The sequence below is a fragment of the Crinia signifera genome, chromosome 7, assembly GCF_055691185.1.
Source record: "Crinia signifera chromosome 7, ASM5569118v1, whole genome shotgun sequence".
NCBI classification, from domain to species: domain Eukaryota; kingdom Metazoa; phylum Chordata; class Amphibia; order Anura; family Myobatrachidae; genus Crinia; species Crinia signifera.
This window is the reverse complement of record NC_139223.1, coordinates 29,300,215-29,320,395: the sequence shown is the minus strand read 5'-3', so window position 1 is coordinate 29,320,395 and position 20,181 is coordinate 29,300,215. Positions and strand designations below refer to the sequence as shown.

Below are 20,181 nucleotides of genomic sequence, written 5' to 3'. Positions count from 1 at the left end.
TAATGAAGGGTCTCCCGCTGAGCACCAGTGACAATATGGGGTCTTTTCGGGAAAGTACATTTCTATTAAACATAGGACAAATATTGGGGATGATTCTGGTCTACTCCCAATTGTGCGAGTTCTGCCCCGTACCAGTGCTCTGGGGACCGCGCTTGTGCATGGTCTATTACGCGCATGTGCCGCCCCCTTTGCGAATGGATTCGGTGACTTACATAGTCGCCGAGCTGTATGCAAGCTCGCAAGTTTGCAGCTTACCAAGCCAACCTGAATGGGGCCCATTGTACCAGGGGCCACACTTCTTCATACATGGGGTAGAAGCAGTATCAGTGCACATAATGGTGCGGATACCGCTTCTCCCCCATAACGAGCCTTCTTACATCCACTCCGTTGTCTCTTCCATCCAGCACAGCTACACCCCGGCCAGAGAACCGGCTAGGAGTGAGAAAGCCGCACTTACTTGTGTTCCTGCTGCATAGTGGTAGTCGTCACATCAAAGTATCTCACCACCCCGCTGCTGAAGCCGCAGGCCAGGGCCTGCCGGGCAGGGTGAAAGGTCACAGTGCACGGAGTCTCCTCATTGGCTGTGAAGTCATACAGCTGCAAACACACACAAGAGCAGAGAATAAATTGTACACTTTGCGGATACATAAGAGAGACCTTTTATCAGAGACAATGGACCAAGGGGTAGAACGCTTTCTCCAGGGCATTGTCACTTTAACCAATAGGATTGTGCTATTTGGGTGGAGAACCTGCTTTCTTTCAGTGTAACAGCACATTTTACTAGCATAATATTAGGGCAACATACATTGGGTCCACCACTAAAGGTCATGGATGGAAGGTTGACACAAGCATAAGACCGACAGTGTCTAGGACCACATGGGCTTTTCACAAATACCATCTACAAAGTTGCCGGCATGTTCTGTGAGCGCAATGATACAAACCGTCACACAATCCATTTTAATTCCAGGCTGTGAAGCAACAAAAATGTAAAAAAAAATTCCAGGGGCGTGAACACTTTTGCAAGGCACTGTAGCAACTGAATTGGTGTTTTTGGCATTAGAAAGATACAGTCATGTGACCCACTGTACAATTACCTACAGTCAGTTATTACTAATACTATATTATATGAGAAAACAGGCGCTGCCCATAAGCACATGGGCGCGGCCCATAAGCACACAGGCGCTGCCCATAAGCACACAGGCGCTGCCCATAAGCACACAGGCGCTGCCCATAAGCACACAGGCGCTGCCCATAAGCACACGGGCGCTGCCCATAAGCACACGGGCGCTGCCCATAAGCACACAGGCGCTGTCCATAAGCACACAGGCGCTGTCCATAAGCACACGGGCGCGGTCCATAAGCACACGGCGCGGTCCATAAGCACACAGGCGCTGTCCATAAGCACACAGGCGCTGTCCATAAGCACACATGTGTCCGCCAAACACCCAATACTCAGTCAGTGCACCTTCAGTTTCTGTTACTACAATGCCAGTGGAAATAGCCATTGAGTCGCTATTATCTCAGCGTTTCATCCACAGACATGAATGATCTGCTGCTATCTCATAATAAAAGTGGAAACAATTCTAAATAAATAGGAGGAGAAGGCTGGGTCCATTACTGACGCATACCTCCCAAAATGACCCATTCCAGGAGGTACAAAATGCTCTGTATCTGGACTTCCTAGCCAGCGACAGTTGCAGCCACAGCACAGCCCAAAGTGCCAAGAGGGGTGGCACACCAACTGTCAGTGAGTCCCTGGCTGTAGTCAGTGTTTGGAGTGACAGTTGATCTAGCTCCCCTATAGAATTTTGGACCGTGCTGCAGCTGCACATCTGCAGCTGGAAAGGAAGTCCAGGAACAGAGCATTTTGTCCCTCCTGAAATGGGTCATGTTGGAAGGTATGCTGACGGGAAATAGTTTTTTTTATTTGGTGAATTTCAACTAATTAGATCTCAGATTATTCAAATGTCCAATCTAATTTTCTATCTTTTAAAAGGATTATCTTCCTTATAGGGCTCTAAATAGGGTGATAATACATTCTATATTGCACCAATTTTAATCACTGTTATCATCAGTGGCATAAATAACACATAACAATCAGCCTGTGATGTCACAATCAGCCTGTGATGTCACAATGCCCAGTGTAAGCAGAGAACACCTCTGGCTACAATCTGCTGGACTCATTTGCTGCCTTGGACTGAACCAGGAAGCATCATATACAACGTGCTGGAAACAGACCCTTATTATTGGAGTATATTCAGCAATCAGAGCCACCACAGACCACAATCAGTGCTATAAAGAACAGGAAACTGAATAAGAATGTGGAATTGCTTGACATTCCCATGCTGCCGCAAGGCAAGCACCCCTGGTGAAGACACATCAAGTGGGGCCAAGCCCACGGCTATCGAGAACAGTGAGATAGGAAGATCTGCCAAGAGACAGTCGCTCTTCGGCCGAATGAGGCGATGTATGACTAAAAGAAGGCCGCGCATAAATGGCCAGGTTGATGTTACCCATCTTGTCAATGAGAGCCTAAAGAAATCCATCTCCTGTGTTGACTTATCAATCTACACACAGGACTCACAAGATACTATTGCCAAGAAGCCTGTCTGTGAGCCTGCAGAAGAAAAGCAAGAGTTATCACCACCAGAATGCAAGAAGCCTGACTGTGAGCCTGCTGAAGAAAAGCAAGAGTTATCACCACCAGAATGCAAGAAGCCTGACTGTGAGCCTGCTGAAGAAAAGCAAGAGTTATCACCACCAGAATGCAAGAAGCCTGACTGTGAGCCTGCTGAAGAAAAGCAAGAGTTATCACCACCAGAATGCAAGAAGGTGCAAGCATCCACCGGCGAGCTGCTGGCCTGTCTTTCGGTGTTCCTCTGTCGCAGGTGCAAGCAGCGGGTGTCACCAATACGCATTGCTGAATGGATGGTGTCTGTAGACAAATCTCTCACTGGAACCTGGCAGCCCTTTGGCTTCCTCACACCGACCAATTTAATGTTTCTGTACATGCTCTGCCGTGAAGTGATTGCATCAGAGCTGGACACCAAGCGGGAACTAATGGAAACACTGTCAACCTGTCTGTACATCTCATATTCATACATGGGCAGTGAACTAAACTGCCCAATGAGCAATTTCATAATTGACAGCTCGAGGGAAGCCTTCTGGAACCGTGTCCTCACTATTCTCAACCTAATGAGTGCAAAAATGCTCCGCTTCCATATGGATCCCAAATATTTCATCCAGATCTTGGAGGATCTTAAAGGTGAAGGTGGAGAGCTGCTCATACAATCAGTTTAAGACAGTACAGCTCTGGCTTGGGAACCAAAAAGAGACCCACATACAGGCTTGGGAACCGAAGACAAAGAGACCCACATACAGGCTTGGGAACCGAAGACAAAGAGACCCACGTACAGGCTTGGGAACCAAAGACAAAGAGACCCACATACAGGCTTGGGAACCAAAGACAAAGAGACCCACCTACAGGCTTGGGAACCGAAGACAAAGAGACCCACATACAGGCTTGGGAACCAAAAAGAGACCCACATACAGGCTTGGGAACCGAAGACAAAGAGACCCACCTACAGGCTTGGGAACCGAAGACAAAGAGACCCACATACAGGCTTGGCAACCAAAGACAAGGAGACCCACATAATGGCTTGGGAACCAAAAAGAGACCCACATACAGGCTTGGGAACCGAAGACAAAGAGACCCACATACAGGCTTGGGAACCGAAGACAAAGAGACCCACATACAGGCTTGGGAACCGAAGACAAAGAGACCCAAATACAGGCTTGGGAACCGAAGACAAAGAGACCCACATACAGGCTTGGGAACCGAAGACAAAGAGACCCACATACAGGCTTGGGAACCGAAGACAAAGAGACCCACATACAGGCTTGGGAACCGAAGACAAAGAGACCCACACACAGGCTTGGGAACCGAAGACAAAGAGACCCACATACAGGCTTGGGAACCAAAGACAAAGAGACCCACATACAGGCTTGGGAACCAAAAAGAGACCCAAATACAGGCTTGGGAACCGAAGACAAAGAGACCCACATACAGGCTTGGGAACCGAAGACAAAGAGACCCACATACAGGCTTGGGAACCTGAGACAAAGACACCCACACCCCTCCCCTTCCCCTTCCCCTTTCCCCCTCCCCACCCGTGGCTGTTATTGCATGGCTATCGGGCGTGGCCCCTTGGCGATGGGGTTACCAGTTCTGTAAGAATTGGTAGTGGCACAGCCACCATGGACCAACGCAATATTTTTTTAAGAAGTCTAATGCTGGGTACACACTAGACAATATTCCAGCGATAGTGTCGCTCATGATTCCCATGAACTCACTGACAAACGATATCTTGGAGAAACAAAAAATAAAATCTTCTAAGGTAACTTAAGTGGCCACATCCAGGAGTATACTGTAACTGACCATAGAGCAGGCATGTCCAAACTATGGCCCTCCAGCTGTTGTGAAACTACAAGTCCCTCCATAGCTTTGCTATTAGGGACCGCTACAACTATGGCAAGGCATGCTGGGATGTGTAGTTTCACAACAGCTGGAGGCCACAGTTTGGCCATTCCTGCCATAGAGCCAGGATTGAGCTGCATGGATAGAGGACATTGGGGTCACTAACAACCTGCGGGAGCGCGCACCATTAACAATATAGTGCGTACACACTAGACAATAGGCAGCATACACACCAAGTAATACACGCGGGTCGTTAACAACAACACCACAAACTGATGACCGCATACTTTACAACTGGCTTCTACCTACATGTAATTGATGGGAGTCCCGGTATATAATACACAAACACAATTAGCGGGAAGAAGATCGCTTTATTGGGAAACTCTAAAATTAAAGGTAAGTGCACGACACTCAAAGAGCAACACGAAAAGCGTATTCTACTTTCCCCTGCATTGTGCAAGCTGATCTAATACGGCTTCTATAAGAAATGTACTGTAGCCCGCTGCATACTGCAACCTTCATGGCTGAGCAGTGGGGCAGGAGATCAGGCAAACGGAGATGCAGAAGGGAAGTCAGACAATGCAACAAGCCCAGTTACACACAGGAGAACAGGAATGGGATTGCAATTCTAGCTTTAGGAAAGTAAAATAGATGGAGGTAAAAGTTCTGCCTATTTATTAGGGCTGGATGATATAACCAATAGTGTGGCTGTGCCCTCTCATATAGGACCTAGATCAGCAGTGAGCGCAGATATGCAAACATTTTATTTTTAAATCGCTATTTACTGGTATTATGCAAGCGCTTCGCTACCTGGCACAGCACTCGCATTATAGCGATGTATTTGCTACATTTCTGCTATTGCATTGTGGGGAGGGCGTCCCAAAAGTACAAATGAAGCGGAATCAGGCCCATAATCCGCTCCTCTATTACAAGCACAAGGTCTCTACATACAACAAAACAATGACACATATCTCCACTAACATTGAAGAATGCACTAAAACAGGATTTGACAACATCCAGACAGTGTTTCTGCAGGAAAAAAACATTCACGCCACCCCAGGTCTCGGTACCTATCCTGCCTGCCCCATACGTAGCCATTGCATGCCTGTGCTTGGTGTGTCACTTAGTGCAGTTGTACCCAATCTGTTCCTAGGCACCCTGGGGTGCCTCCAGGCACATGGCAATGACCAAAACAAATGATTTATGGTCACACTGATTGGCAGCCACTAACACCGGTTTTGCCTATTATTAAATAATTGGAAAGCTAGAACCACAACTACGGGGAAGGGTATGCAATAGTGTTCAATCTCGGCTGTGTTGGCAGGGTGAGGCTGTGTTGGCAGGGTGAGGCCGTGTTGGCAGGGTGGGCAGGGTGAGGCGGTGTTGGCAGGGTGAGGCCGAGTTGGCAGGGTGAGGCGGTGTTGGCAGGGTGAGGCGGTGTTGGCAGGGTGAGGCTGTGTTGGTTGGGTAAGCGGTGTTGGCAGGGTGAGGCTGTGTTAGCAGGGTGAGGCCGCAAAGTGTCCGCTGCGCCGTACATAGCAAACAAAAAAACAAATTACAAGGTAACGTAGAGAGTGTGTTGAAAAATACGGTATAAATAGGGGTATAGTTGGTAGAACTAAAATCAGCATCAGTTCAGAAGTAGGTGTCAAAGTTGTCGAGGAGACCGAAGATGAAGTAGAGGAAGGGAAGAACAGGACAGAAGCACAGGTGAGGTAAAGAGGTAGGGTGAGTACGTGAGGCAGGAGGACCCTACTCATAAGAGTTAACATACTAAAAATAGGTGGGTGGACAAACGAAATACAATAGGATAAGTAGGAACGGAGGGGAACGGAGGCAGGATAGGAGGATCAAAAGAGGTTAGGAGGATGGATAGGGTGAGGCGGTGTTAACAGGGTGAGGATGTGTTGGCAGGGTTAGGCTGTGTTGGGGCTGTGTTAGCAGGGTGAGGCTGTGTTGGCAGGGTGAGGCCGTGTTGGGGCTGTGTTGGCAGGGTGAGGCTGTGTTGGCAGGGTGAGGCTGTGTTGGCAGGGTGAGGCGGTGTTGGCAGGGTGAGGCGGTGTTGGCAGGGTGAGGCGGTGTTGGCAGGGTGAGGCCGTGTTGGCAGGGTGAGGCCGTGTTGGCAGGGTGAGGCGGTGTTGGCAGGGTGAGGCTGTGTTGGTTGGGTAAGCGGTGTTGGCAGGGTGAGGCTGTGTTAGCAGGGTGAGGCCGCAAAGTGTCCGCTGCGCCGTACATAGCAAACAAAAAAACAAATTACAAGGTAACGTAGAGAGTGTGTTGAAAAATACGGTATAAATAGGGGTATAGCTGGTAGAACTAAAATCAGCATCAGTTCAGAAGTAGGTGTCAAAGTTGTCGAGGAGACCGAAGATGAAGTAGAGGAAGGGAAGAACAGGACAGAAGCACAGGTGAGGTAAAGAGGTAGGGTGAGTACGTGAGGCAGGAGGACCCTACTCATAAGAGTTAACATACTAAAAATAGGTGGGTGGACAAACGAAATACAATAGGATAAGTAGGAACGGAGGGGAACGGAGGCAGGATAGGAGGATCAAAAGAGGTTAGGAGGATGGATAGGGTGAGGCGGTGTTAACAGGGTGAGGATGTGTTGGCAGGGTTAGGCTGTGTTGGGGCTGTGTTAGCAGGGTGAGGCTGTGTTGGCAGGGTGAGGCCGTGTTGGGGCTGTGTTGGCAGGGTGAGGCTGTGTTGGCAGGGTGAGGCTGTGTTGGCAGGGTGAGGCGGTGTTGGCAGGGTGAGGCGGTGTTGGCAGGGTGAGGCCGTGTTGGCAGGGTGAGGCCGTGTTGGCAGGGTGAGGCCGTGTTGGCAGGGTGAGGCCGTGTTGGCAGGGTGAGGCTGTGTTGGGGCTGTGTTAGCAGGGTGAGGCTGTGTTGGGGCTGTGTTAGCAGGGTGAGGCGGTGTTGGCAGGGTGAGGCTGTGTTGGCAGGGTGAGGCTGTGTTGGCAGGGTGAGGCTGTGTTGGCAGGGTGAGGCTGTGTTGGCAGGGTGAGGCTGTGTTAGCAGGGTGAGGCGGTGTTGGCAGGGTGAGGCGGTGTTGGCAGGGTGAGGCTGTGTTGGCAGGGTGAGGCTGTGTTGGGGCTGTGTTAGCAGGGTGAGGCTGTGTTGGCAGGGTGAGGCCGTGTTGGCAGTGTGAGGCTGTGTTGGCGAGGAATGCCCCAATAGAGAAGTTAGCAGGAGGGCCTGCCCACATTAGTGATGTCATTGTGCCCAGCCCGGGGCCCCCTATCCCCCAGCGCCGTGCCCTCCTGTAATCCTGCAGGGATCACTACAGACAGTGTCTAGATAGACAGAGAATAGGTCGACCTCAAAAGGTCGACATTCAATAGGTCAACATGAAAAAGGTAGACACGTAAAAAGATCGACATGAGGTTTTTTTTTTTTTTTATTGTTGTGAATGTCGGCATGGACCCCACGTAGTGTAATGCGTATGCTCGCTGGGCTCGCTATAATATTCTCCTCCTATGCAGACAGGGATTTTTAATTCATGTCGACCTTTTATGGTAGACCTATTGACTGTCTATCTAGACACTGTAGATCTAGTAACCAGATATTACAGAAGCAGAGTCCCAAACAGATTTACTGTAAGCTCAGCCTTGAGGCCCAGCCACATCCCTGGCCCATTAACCAAGCTTCAGAAGTCACACCAGGGGTGTAACTCCCAGAGGGAATGGAGACTCCTGCCTCCGGGCTCCTAGAGGGGCACCTGCTGGTTCACAGTGGGATCCTGCTCTTCCAATGGAGCTTTGTAACGCACCCTCTGCTGCTGCACAGTTACTCAGCTCTGTCCCAGGAGCATAGGCGAATCTAGGGGGTGGTCCGGGGGTGCACAGGACCACCCATTTTGTAGCTGAGGGATTGGGCTTTCCAACGAGCCCAGCCCCATGTCTCTAGCCCCTTGGGAACCGGAGATACTGCCAGGCAAATCTGGAATGTTTTCCCTATAGGATAACATGGGACCCGCTAATTCCGACCCCCACCCAGTTCAACGGCTGCCAGTTCCCCCTTCGGCATCACTGAAGCTCGAGGTTGATCTTAGTCGAACCTAAATCGCTGGGCCTTCAATCTGATACCAGGCTGGATCCATATGAGTTAATTAGTTCCAGGGATATTGAGGTTAAACCGTTTTTTTTTTTTTCATTTCTTAAATGTAATTTCATGACTGTTTCTCTGGAACCAAACAGCCCAGTTTCACGGGACCAAAATCATTCGAAGCCAACTCAAAAGTTCTTCAATATGATACTGGTCTCATGTAAATGGGTCAGTTGGTTCCGAAGATATAGCTGGTTGGTTAAAGGGGGGTAGGGAGAGGGGAGTGGTTGTCTCTCCCCCTCACACCAGAAAATGCAGGGACTAGGCTGGTGTATAAGGGGTCAGCCTGGGAATGTCCCTAAATGATCCTGGGACCATATTCCCGGGTAAATCCCTGCATTTTCTGTTGTGAAAGGGGTATTATTTCAAATAGCCGTGACCTGCAGTCAAGGGCGTAACTACCATAGGTGCATGGGGTGCAGCCAGGGGCGGAACTACCGCCGGTGCAGACGGGGCAGTGCACCGGGGCCCAAGGAGTTAAAGGGGCCCGGTGCTGCTACCTGCCCGATGACAAAGTTCCATGGGTTTTTTTTTTATATTGTGCATGGCCGCGCACGGATGGCAGTGGGTACATGGCAGGGCAGCAGGTGCACGTACATGTGGGGCAGACATGGATGCAGAAGCAAATGCAGCAGCGCCCTGCATCCATTCTGTGTCCGGCGGTGACTGACCGACCGTCCTCCTTCCAACAGGCAGCCAATCGCAAGGCTGCCTGTTGCTGCTCTCAGCCTTGGAGCCTGAAAGGAAGTGAATTCCTGTCTGCTCTGAGGCTGAGCACGGAGGGCTCCAGGAGGAGTGGCGGAGCGTCACAGACAGCAGCGCTGCCGTGCCAGGGGTAAGTTATTTGGAGGGAGGGGGAGAGCGCATCACGATGCTGAAACATTGGGAATTATAAGGGGGGGGGGGGCGGCGCGCTACATAAAACTTGTTAAAATAAAACGGAAGCTGGAGGCAAGAAAATGTGTGTCTTATCATATTAAAGGGGGGGGGGGAGGGGGGGGGAATGGGGGGTGGAGGGTGCCGAAGAAATTAACTAAAAATGTAATATGGGCTCAAACCCTAACCCTCCCAGCCTAACTAACCATACACCCCCCTTCCCCTGCTGCCCAACTGTAACACACCCCGCCCTCAGCCTAACCTTAGTTATACACACCCAGTAACCTAGCCCTAACTATACATCCCCCATAGACTTAACCCTATATATACACCCCGTCCACAGCACAACCATTCACCACCCACCTACAGCCTAACCCCACCCATCCCCCTCCCCACAGCCTAAACCTACCCATACTCTCCCGCCCATAGCAGTCTATAGCACTAACCATGCAGGCACACAGTCTGCAGCCTATAACTCTAACCACACCCCCTGCAGCCTATAACCCTAACCATACACACTGCAGCCTATAACCCTAACCACACCCCCTGCAGCCTATAACCCTAACCACACACACTGCAGCCTATAACCCTAACCATACACACACACACACCACAGCCTATACCCCTAACCACACACACACACCGCAGCCTATACCCCTAACCACACACACCGCAGCCTATACCCCTAACCATATACACACACCCTTTAGCCTATAACCCTAACCACACACACACACCACAGCCTATACCCCTAACCATACACACACCCCGCAGCCTGTACCCCTAACCATACACACACACACACACCCCGCAGCCTATAAACCTAACCATACACACACACACACACCCCGCAGCCTATAAACCTAACCATACACACACACACCCCGCAGCCTATAACCTTAATCACACACACACACACACAGCCTATAACCCTAACCATACACACACACCCCACAGCCTATAGCCCTAACCATACACACACATCCCACAGCCTGTAAACCTAACCATACACACACATCCCACAGCCTGTAGCCCTAATCTTACGCACACACACACAACACTGCAGCCGTCTTTGGCGCACTGTTCCCATTTTGAGTGGGGCGGGGGGCCCAAAGAATATTTTTTGCACCTGGGCCCACTACTCGCTAGTTCCGCCTCTGGGTGCAGCTGCTATGGGGCCCAGAGCTGAGAGGGGCCCACTTTGCCTGTCAAAGTATCATGTGCTGTATACATTTTTCAGCATAAGGTAATAAATAGGGGCCCTTACAAACTTTTGCTATGGGGCCCACATGTATCTAGTTACGCCACTGCCTGCAGTGCTCTGAATACAGCCGGGCAGCCCCCTGTTCTCTGCCCAGCTGTCAATGACTGTCACCCCTGCAGCTTCTGCTCCAATTCTTCTCCCTGCTTTCACCTCAGCCCGCCCTCCCTTTAATCATGTGGTGCCGGCGCCCGGCGTGCTCCCCCGACGTCACGCACAACAACAGTACGCACAATATTTTATTTCAAATGTCCACTCGGCTAGAGGGGACACCAGGAGGGGAGTGGGAGCTGTGCTCTGTGCTGCGCTCTCCATCTCTCCCTGCAGCAGCAGCGAAGGCTCATATAAAAATCAGAGGCGTAGCACACGCTCCGGGCGCAGTTGGGGCGCAGGACGCTGCCCCCCCTCCGCAAATGAGGTGAAGTCCTGCTGCCCTGCAATAATTAATTTCACATACGCAGGGCAGTGTGCGCCAGTGGCTGCCCTGCCCGGCGCCTACCCCCGTCTGCCCTGCTCACCTGGTCCCGGCCTGCCAGCGCGAAAACAATGAGGTCACGTCACGTGACTCACTGCTCCAGTCCAGTCCAGTCCCTATCCAAGCTGCTGCTGCTGCTGCTCGGGCCGGCTCCCGGGCAGCGCTGAGCAGCAGAAAAAAGGAAGACTCCTCCCCTGCCTCTACACAGAATGTCTGTGCTGTGCTCCTCAAGGTAGATTTATTTTATTTTTATTTTTTTTTTAATAAAGAATTGAGGGAATAATCATGGGGTTTGGTGGGGTCCGGGGAGGGGGGATCTCTCTGGTTTCTGCTGCCACCCTGCTCTTCTCAAGGTGGATTTTAGTTTTTTACTAAAGATAAATAATTATGGGGATAATCATGGGGTTTGGGGGATTTGTGGGGGGGGGGGGTGTGAATCTTTCTTATATGTGTCTTATATAGCACAGCAGATTCTGTTACAGTGTCTTATATAGCACAGCAGATTCCGTTACAGTCAGTGGCGTAACTATAAATTTTGCTCCCCCCTGCTAAAAAAATTGTGGCGCCCCCCCCCCCCCCACACACACACAAATATATATATATATATATATATAATTCTGTCCAAGGGTCTGGCACTCTCAATAGACAATGCAGCTTGTTCCGGTGCGCCTCCAAGGTAGAGATGTATATAAGAAAGACGGGATGTCACTCAGAAACTTTCAATGAAGAAAAAATACGCTGACTGCGGTAGGTTACGATCAACGTTTCAGGGTTGTACCCCTTTTATCAAGACCTGTTTAAGCAATGTGACATAAGACATATATATAGACATGACAGACTTACAGTTTGTGCGCCCTACACCTGCCGCGCTGTCCATTCGGGGTCCGGTGACGTCACTGGTGTGCGTTCCCAGGGACTCCCGGCACCTCCCAGAGGGCGCGGCTTCACCCAGGGTCTGATATCCATGGCAACCAGTGATGCGTACATTGACACAGTTCGTGTAGACTGTGAAGCTGGGGCTTGTCACTCTGGCGCACTGACGGCCGGTGATACCCACTTAGGATCGCTGCTGGTGTCTGGAAAGACTCCTGTGAATAATATAAACAAAAAACCAAATTACCAATAATGAAAAAAGAACGGGGGATGGGGGACAGAGGAATAAGTATGTTGAAGCAACAGGGGAAGGAAAAACACAGTGGAAACCGCATCAGAGCACAATGTAGCCATATAACAATAATGAACACGGAGATAAGATGCTGCTATGCATCCTGAACAACATAATGAACTGTCTGTGTAGTGTCCCACTGGGACCTCCAGACAGAGTGTGCTACTGGCTGAGAGCATATACGCTCTGTTCGTGGCGCACTGGAAATGTTAGAATACGCAGGTCACACTGATTTAAAGAAAAGCATTATATGACAGTAGTTCGTTCAGTCCTTTGGGATGCATTGTTTGTAAAGTGTGTATCCAGAAAGTCTCACGTTGCAGGAGAATACGACCCCTGTCGCCGCCTCTTCGATTCGCTGGCACATGATCAATCATTTTCATTTTGATGTTAGTCATGCTATGATGGAAGTCCTTCCAATGGCGAGCCACTGGTTGGTCCGCTGATTTGCCTTCTAGTGCTGCTTTTATATGGCTTCTATGTAAGGCAATACGTTCCTTAATTTGGCGTGTCGTCTTGCCAATATACAGTAGACCACACGGGCATTTAATTTGGTATATCACGTACCTACTGGAACAGGTGAGAGGAAATTTTATGGGATAGTATCGCCCAGTGTGTGGATGACTGAATTTATCCCCCGTTTCCATAGTGCTGCAGGTGACGCATCCAGTGCAGCGATAGTTCCCTGGCTTACGTGTGAGGAAGTGGCTTGGTCTTTGCACGTCCATATTAGTGACATCATTGTGTACCACAATATCTTTGATGTTTCTGCTTCTGCGGTATGACGGTAATATATTGGTACCTTTCAGTGCTGGCAATGTAGAATCTTGAGAGACGATGGGCCATATGCCTTTTGCTTTTTGCATTAAGGCTTTGCTGGCTGTAGAGTATTCTTGTGTCCATATGACGGCATTGTCTTTGTTCTTAAGCAATTTGCCTTCCAATGCCTCTTCTCTAGTGATGGCAAGTGCTTTATTTTTTGCCGCTACCAGTGTTTTATATTTGTAGCCTCTCTGGAGGAATTTCAGGAGCATATTGTCCATTTGTAATTTTGCATCATCTGGATCGCTGCAGATACGTTTAACCCGCAGAAACTGGGAAAACGGTAGAGAGTTTTTCAAAGGGTCAGGATGGTGACTGGTGCCCTGTAGACAGGTGTTTCTGTCCGTGGGCTTAAAGAACATGGAACTTGTGAGCTGTCCAGTGGCTGATTGCATGACCTTAACATCCAGGTAATGTACACTTTCGAAGCTGCGGTCATAGGTTAATTTAATTGGACAATCGAATGAATTCAGTGTGTTTATTAATGCTTCAAACGTTTCTTCAGTGCCCTTCCATAGCAGGAATATATCGTCTATATACCGTGTATAGCCTGCAATCTGATTCGCGATTTTGGGGTCTGAGAAGAAGAAGTCATTTTCTATTTCAAACATGTACACATTTGCGAAGCTGGGAGCAACGCAAGATCCCATCGCACACCCAGCTTGTTGAATATACATGTTACCATTGAATAGAAAGTAGTTGCGTGTCAGGGTCAGTTCAAGGAGATGCAAAAACAAGCTCAGGTCCGGGCCATCATATTGCAAATTATCCGTCAGGAAGCGTCTCATGGATTGGAGACCAGCTCTTTGCGGAATGCTAGTATACAGACTTGCAACGTCTATGGTGCAGAGTAGTAATTTTTCTTGCCCCACTGACCACGTCTGTAATTTTTTTAAAAATGAGGTGGTGTCTTTTAGAAACCTTGGATGGGCCTGTTCATTATTGTTATATGGCTACATTGTGCTCTGATGCGGTTTCCACTGTGTTTTTCCTTCCCCTGTTGCTTCAACATACTTATTCCTCTGTCCCCCATCCCCCGTTCTTTTTTCATTATTGGTAATTTGTTTTTTTGTTTATATTATTCACAGGAGTCTTTCCAGACACCAGCAGCGATCCTAAGTGGGTATCACCGGCCGTCAGTGCGCCAGAGTGACAAGCCCCAGCTTCACAGTCTACACGAACTGTGTCAATGTACGCATCACTGGTTGCCATGGATATCAGACCCTGGGTGAAGCCGCGCCCTCTGGGAGGTGCCGGGAGTCCCTGGGAACGCACACCAGTGACGTCACCGGACCCCGAATGGACAGCGCGGCAGGTGTAGGGCGCACTAACTGTAAGTCTGTCATGTCTATATATATGTCTTATGTCACATTGCTTAAACAGGTCTTGATAAAAGGGGTACAACCCTGAAACGTTGATCGTAACCTACCGCAGTCAGCGTATTTTTTCTTCATTGAAAGTTTCTGAGTGACATCCCGTCTTTCTTATATATATATATATATATATATATATATATATATATATATATATATATATATATATATATTTTGCCAGGATGCATGTACTCACTAAGAGTGGAGAGAGACAAAAGGACAACAGAAACAGAAAAGACATGGGAGAGCGGGACAGCAGAAAGAGCGGAGAGAGAGAGAGAGAAGGACAGCAGAGAGAGAGATAAGGACAGCAGAGAGAGAGAGAGAGAGAGATAAGGACAGCAGAGAGAGATAAGGACAGCAGAGAGAGAGAGATAAAGACAGCCGAGAGAGAGATAAAGACAGCCGAGAGAGATGGGGCACATTGACACAGATATACATTGCAGGGGCACACTGACACACATATTGCATTGGCACCAGGGGCACATTGACACACAAGGACACATTGCTTGGGCACTAGGGGCACATTGACACACATATACATTGCAGGGGGCCAGGGGCACACCAATACACACATTGTATTGGTACCAGGGGCACATTGACACACAAGGACACATTGCTTGGGCACTAGGGGCACACTGACACACATATACATTGCAGGGGCACACTGACACACATATTGCATGGGCACACATAGTGTTGGGGCATGTGCATTCCCCCTCCCTTTAAAAACAGAATACCTCCGTGCTGGGCTGCCTGTCTGCTGACAAGCTGCTGGAGTGGACTGGTGAGAAGCATTCATAACTTGCACTGGCCCTGGAACAGCTGCTTATGAGCTATACCTGGCAGCGGTGCCTGGAGACGGCGCCTACTTCTGGTGCAATGCGGCTGCGGAGCTGGGGGACAGGAGAAGATCACCTCTGTGCGGCAACAGGGACAGATAGGGGAGCAGCGTCTTATATAGCGCAACAGATTCCGTTACAGTGTCTTATATAGCGCAGCAGATTCCGTTACAGTGTCTTATATAGCGCAGCAGATTCCGTTACAGCGTCTTATATAGCACAGCAGATTCCGTTACAGTGTCTTATATAGCGCAGCAGATTCTGTTAGTGTCTTATATAGCACAGCAGATTCCGTTACAGTGTCTTATATAGCGCAGCAGATTCCGTTACAGTGTCTTATATAGCGCAGCAGATTCCGTTACAGTGTCTTATATAGCGCAGCAGATTCCGTTACAGTGTCTTATATAGCGCAGCAGATTCCGTTACAGGGTCTTATATAGCGCAGCAGATTCCGTTACAGTGTCTTATATAGCGCAGCAGATTCCGTTACAGTGTCTCATATAGCGCAGCAGATTCCGTTACAGTGTCTTATCTAGTGCAGCAGATTCCGTTACAGTGTCTTATATAGCGCGGCAGATTCCGTTACAGGGCCTTATATAGCGCAGCAGATTCCGTTAGTGTCTTAAATAGCGCAGCAGATTCCGTTACAGCGTCTTATATAGCGCAGCAGATTCCGTTACAGCGTCTTATATAGCACAGCAGATTCCGTTACAGCGTCTTATATAGCGCAGCAGATTCCGTTACAGTGTCTCATATAGCGCAGCAGATTCCGTTACAGTGTCTCATATAGCGCAGCAGATTCCGTTACAGCGTCTTATATAGAGCAGCAGATTCTGTTACAGCGTCTTATATAGCGCAGGAGATTCCGTTACAGCGTCTTATATAGAGCAGCATATTCCGTTACAGCGTCTTATATAGCGCAGCAGATTCCGTTACAGCGTCTTATATAGCGCAGCAGATTCCGTTACAGCGTCTTATATAGCAGCAGATTCTGTTACAGCGTCTTATATAGCAGCAGATTCTGTTACAGCGTCTTATATAGCGCAGGAGATTCCGTTACAGCGTCTTATATAGAGCAGCATATTCCGTTACAGCGTCTTATATAGCGCAGTGGATTCCGTTACAGCATCTTATATAGCGCAGCAGATTCCGTTACAGCGTCTTATATAGCAGCAGATTCCGTTACAGTGTCTTATATAGCACAGCAGATTCAGTTACAGCGTCTTATATAGCGCAGCAGATTCCGTTACAGGGTCTTATATAGCGCAGCAGATTCCGTTACAGGGTCTTCTATAGCGCAGCAGATTCCATTACAGGGTCTTATATAGCGCAGCAGATTCCGTTACAGGGTCTTATATAGCGCAGCAGATTCTATTACAGGGTCTTATATGGCGCAGCAAATTCCGTTACAGCGTCTTATATTGCACAGCAGATTCTGCCACAGTGTCATATATTTCAAAAGTAACATGCCAACGCATGTTAGCCACACCCCCAATTCATTACCGGGGGGGGGGGGGGGGGGGCGAAATATGACCTTGCTCCGGGCACCATGGCTCCTAGCTACACCGCTGATAAAAATGTACAGTAAGTGGCACTTTTGTGGGCATTGCTTAGGGGGGGCTACAAGTGGCGGTATATGGGGGCATTACGCATAATGTGCAGCTTAATGTGTAAGGGGCATTACGGTGTGCAGCATCATGTTTAAGGGGCATTATGTGTGCAGCATCATGTGTAAGGGGCATTATGTGTGCAGCATCATGTGTAAGGGGCATTATGTGTGCTGCATCATGTGTAATGGGTACTATGGTGCCACCAAGCAAGAACCCCCTAGCAATGAGCACGTAGGTAAGCAGCACTTATGTGGCAAATATGTAATGGGCATTACGGTTTGTTATATAGTATGTAATAGGCATCATGATGTGTGGCACAATGTGTACTGGGCATTATGGTGTGTGGCCTTATGTGTAATTGGCATTACGGTGTGTGGCTTTATGTGTAATGGGTATTACAGAGTTTGCTAAAATGTGTAATGGGCATTACTGTGTATGGTCTAAACTGTAATACCACACCCCTTTTTGTGATGCCACGCCTCCTTCCCATGGGGCCACGCCTCCTTCCCATTATGCCACTACCCCGCGCAAAGGTCCACCTTCTCATAGGTCTAGATCTGGGACCACCCATTACCATATTTCTAGATTCGCCTATGCCCAGGAGCCCTGCTAACACCTGCAATAGGGAACAGGACAGCTCCTGCCTGGTACTGCTCAGCCTGCGCTGCTGAACGCAAGGGTGCACCCACCGCTGCTGCTGGACTGTGGGATGGGACCCACCAATGACGGTTGAATCTTGTGAGCCATTGTCACGCAGGTTACGGACACTAGATGCTGATTTATAGGGATGTCACATTATTACACATGGGGAGCTCAGCAATGAGAACCTCTGCTGGCTGTGAGATCACAGGGATCACGTTACACAGCAATGATGTCAGCTTCAGAAGTTACATATAACCTCACCACAAGGGTACAAGTTGGTGAGATTGGCATCACTTTTGCACAGGCCTGTTATGCGATCGGGTACACTTCTTGCTAAGAGTCAATGTTTATACAGAAGCCTGCGACACAACATAAGAGACCTGTGCATGGTGCCACATTACCTGCTGCAGAGAACACAGGTCCCAGATTCGGATCGTGTTGTCCTTGGACACAGTGGCCAGCTGAGGCTGAGATGGGTGGGTGGAGAAGGCTAGAAGAGAGTCTGTATGTGAGCGCATTAGAGTCTGGTAACCCCGGGAGGGCACATCCAGAACCCCCAGCTCTCCGCTTCTGGTGCAGGATAGGACGCGCAGACCTTCTGGACTGATGCACACGCAGCTCACCGGACCCTCGTGTTCTGCAGTGGAAGAGCAAAGACTGTTACACACTTATCAGGTCTACCTTCCTCAGCCACCAGTAACACCCATTCTCCTACATATCTACCTTCCTCAGCCACCAGTAACACCCATTCTCCTACACATCTACCTTCCTCAGGCACCGGTTACACCCATTGTCCTACACGTCTACCTTCCTCAGGCACCGGTAACACCCATTCTCCTACACATCTACCTTCCTCAGCCACCGGTAACACCCATTCTCCTACACATCTACTTTCCTCAGGCACCGGTAACACCCATTCTCCTACATATCTACCTTCCTCAGGCACCGGTAACATCCATTCTCCTACACATCTACCTTCCTCAGGCACCGGTTACACCCATTCTCCTACACGTCTACCTTCCTCAGGCACCGGTAACACCCATTCTCCTACACGTCTACCTTCCTCAGGCACCGGTAACACCCATTCTCCTACACGTCTGCCTTCCCCAGGCACCGGTAACACCCATTCTCCTACACGTCTACCTTCCTCAGGCACCGGTTACACCCATTCTCCTACACATCTACCTTCCTCAGGCACCGGTAACACCAATTCTCCTACACATCTACCTTCCTCAGGCATTGGTTACACCCATTCTCCTACACGTCTACCTTCCTCAGGCACCGGTAACACCCATTCTCCTACACATCTACCTTCCTCAGGCACCGGTTACACCCATTCTCCTACACGTCTACCTTCCTCAGGCACCGGTAACACCCATTCTCCTACACATCTACCTTCCTCAGGCACCGGTTACACCCATTCTCCTACACGTCTACCTTCCTCAGGCACCGGTAACACCCATTCTCCTACACATCTACCTTCCCCAGGCATCGGTAACACCCATTCTCCTACACGTCTACCTTCCTCAGGCACCGGTAACACCCATTCTCCTACACATCTACCTTCCTCAGGCACCGGTTACACCCATTCTCATACACGTCTACCTTCCTCAGGCACCAGTAACACCCATTCTCCTACACGTCTACCTTCCTCAGGCACCGGTAACACCCATTCTCCTACACGTCTACCTTCCTCAGGCACCGGTAACCCCCATTCTCCTAAACATCTACCTTCCTCAGGCACCGGTAACACCCATTCTCCTACACATCTACCTTCCTCAGGCACCGGTTACACCCATTCTCCTACACATCTACCTTCCTCAGGCACCTATAACACCCATTCTCCTACGCATCTACCTTCCTCAGGCACCTGTAACACCCATTCTCCTACACATCTACCTTCCTCAGGCACCGGTAACACCCATTCTCCTACACGTCTACCTTCCTCAGGCACCGGTAACACCCATTCTCCTACACGTCTACCTTCCTCAGGCACTGTGTCACCCATTCTCCTACACGTCTACCTTCCTCAGGCACCGGTAGCATCGATTCCCCTACACATCTACCTTCCTCAGGCACCGGTAACACCCATTCTCCTACACGTCTACCTTCCTTAGGCACCGGTAACACCCATTCTCCTATACGTCTACCTTCCTCAGGCACCGGTAACACCCATTATCCTTTACGTCTACCTTTCTCGGTAACCGGTAACACCCATTCTCCTACACGTCTACCTTCCTCAGGCACCAGTAACACCCATTCTCCTACACGTCTACCTTCCATAGGCACCGGTAACACCCATTCTCCTAAACATCTACCTTCCTCAGCCACCGGTAACACCCATTCTCCTACACATCTACCTTCCTCAGGCACCGGTAACACCCATTCTCCTACACGTCTACCTTCCTCGGCCACCGGTAACACCCAGTCTCCTACACGACTACCTTCCTCGGCCAATGGTAACAACCATTCTCCTACACGTCTACCTTCCTCAGGCACCGGTAACACCCATTCTCCTACACGTCTACCTTCCTC

General features: G+C 49.5%; 1 protein-coding gene across 1 annotated transcript; it reads left to right on the top strand.

Annotated features, from left to right (window-relative positions):
- The first annotated feature begins 2,319 nt into the window (after positions 1 to 2,319).
- On the top strand, positions 2,320 to 3,553 carry LOC146021119 (cyclin-dependent kinase 5 activator 1-like). The gene has a single exon (XM_083154920.1). It carries the CDS (start codon positions 2,320 to 2,322, stop codon positions 3,298 to 3,300), a length of 981 nt encoding a protein of 326 aa, XP_083011046.1. The 3' UTR covers positions 3,301 to 3,553.
- Positions 3,554 to 20,181: the final 16,628 nt, after the last annotated feature.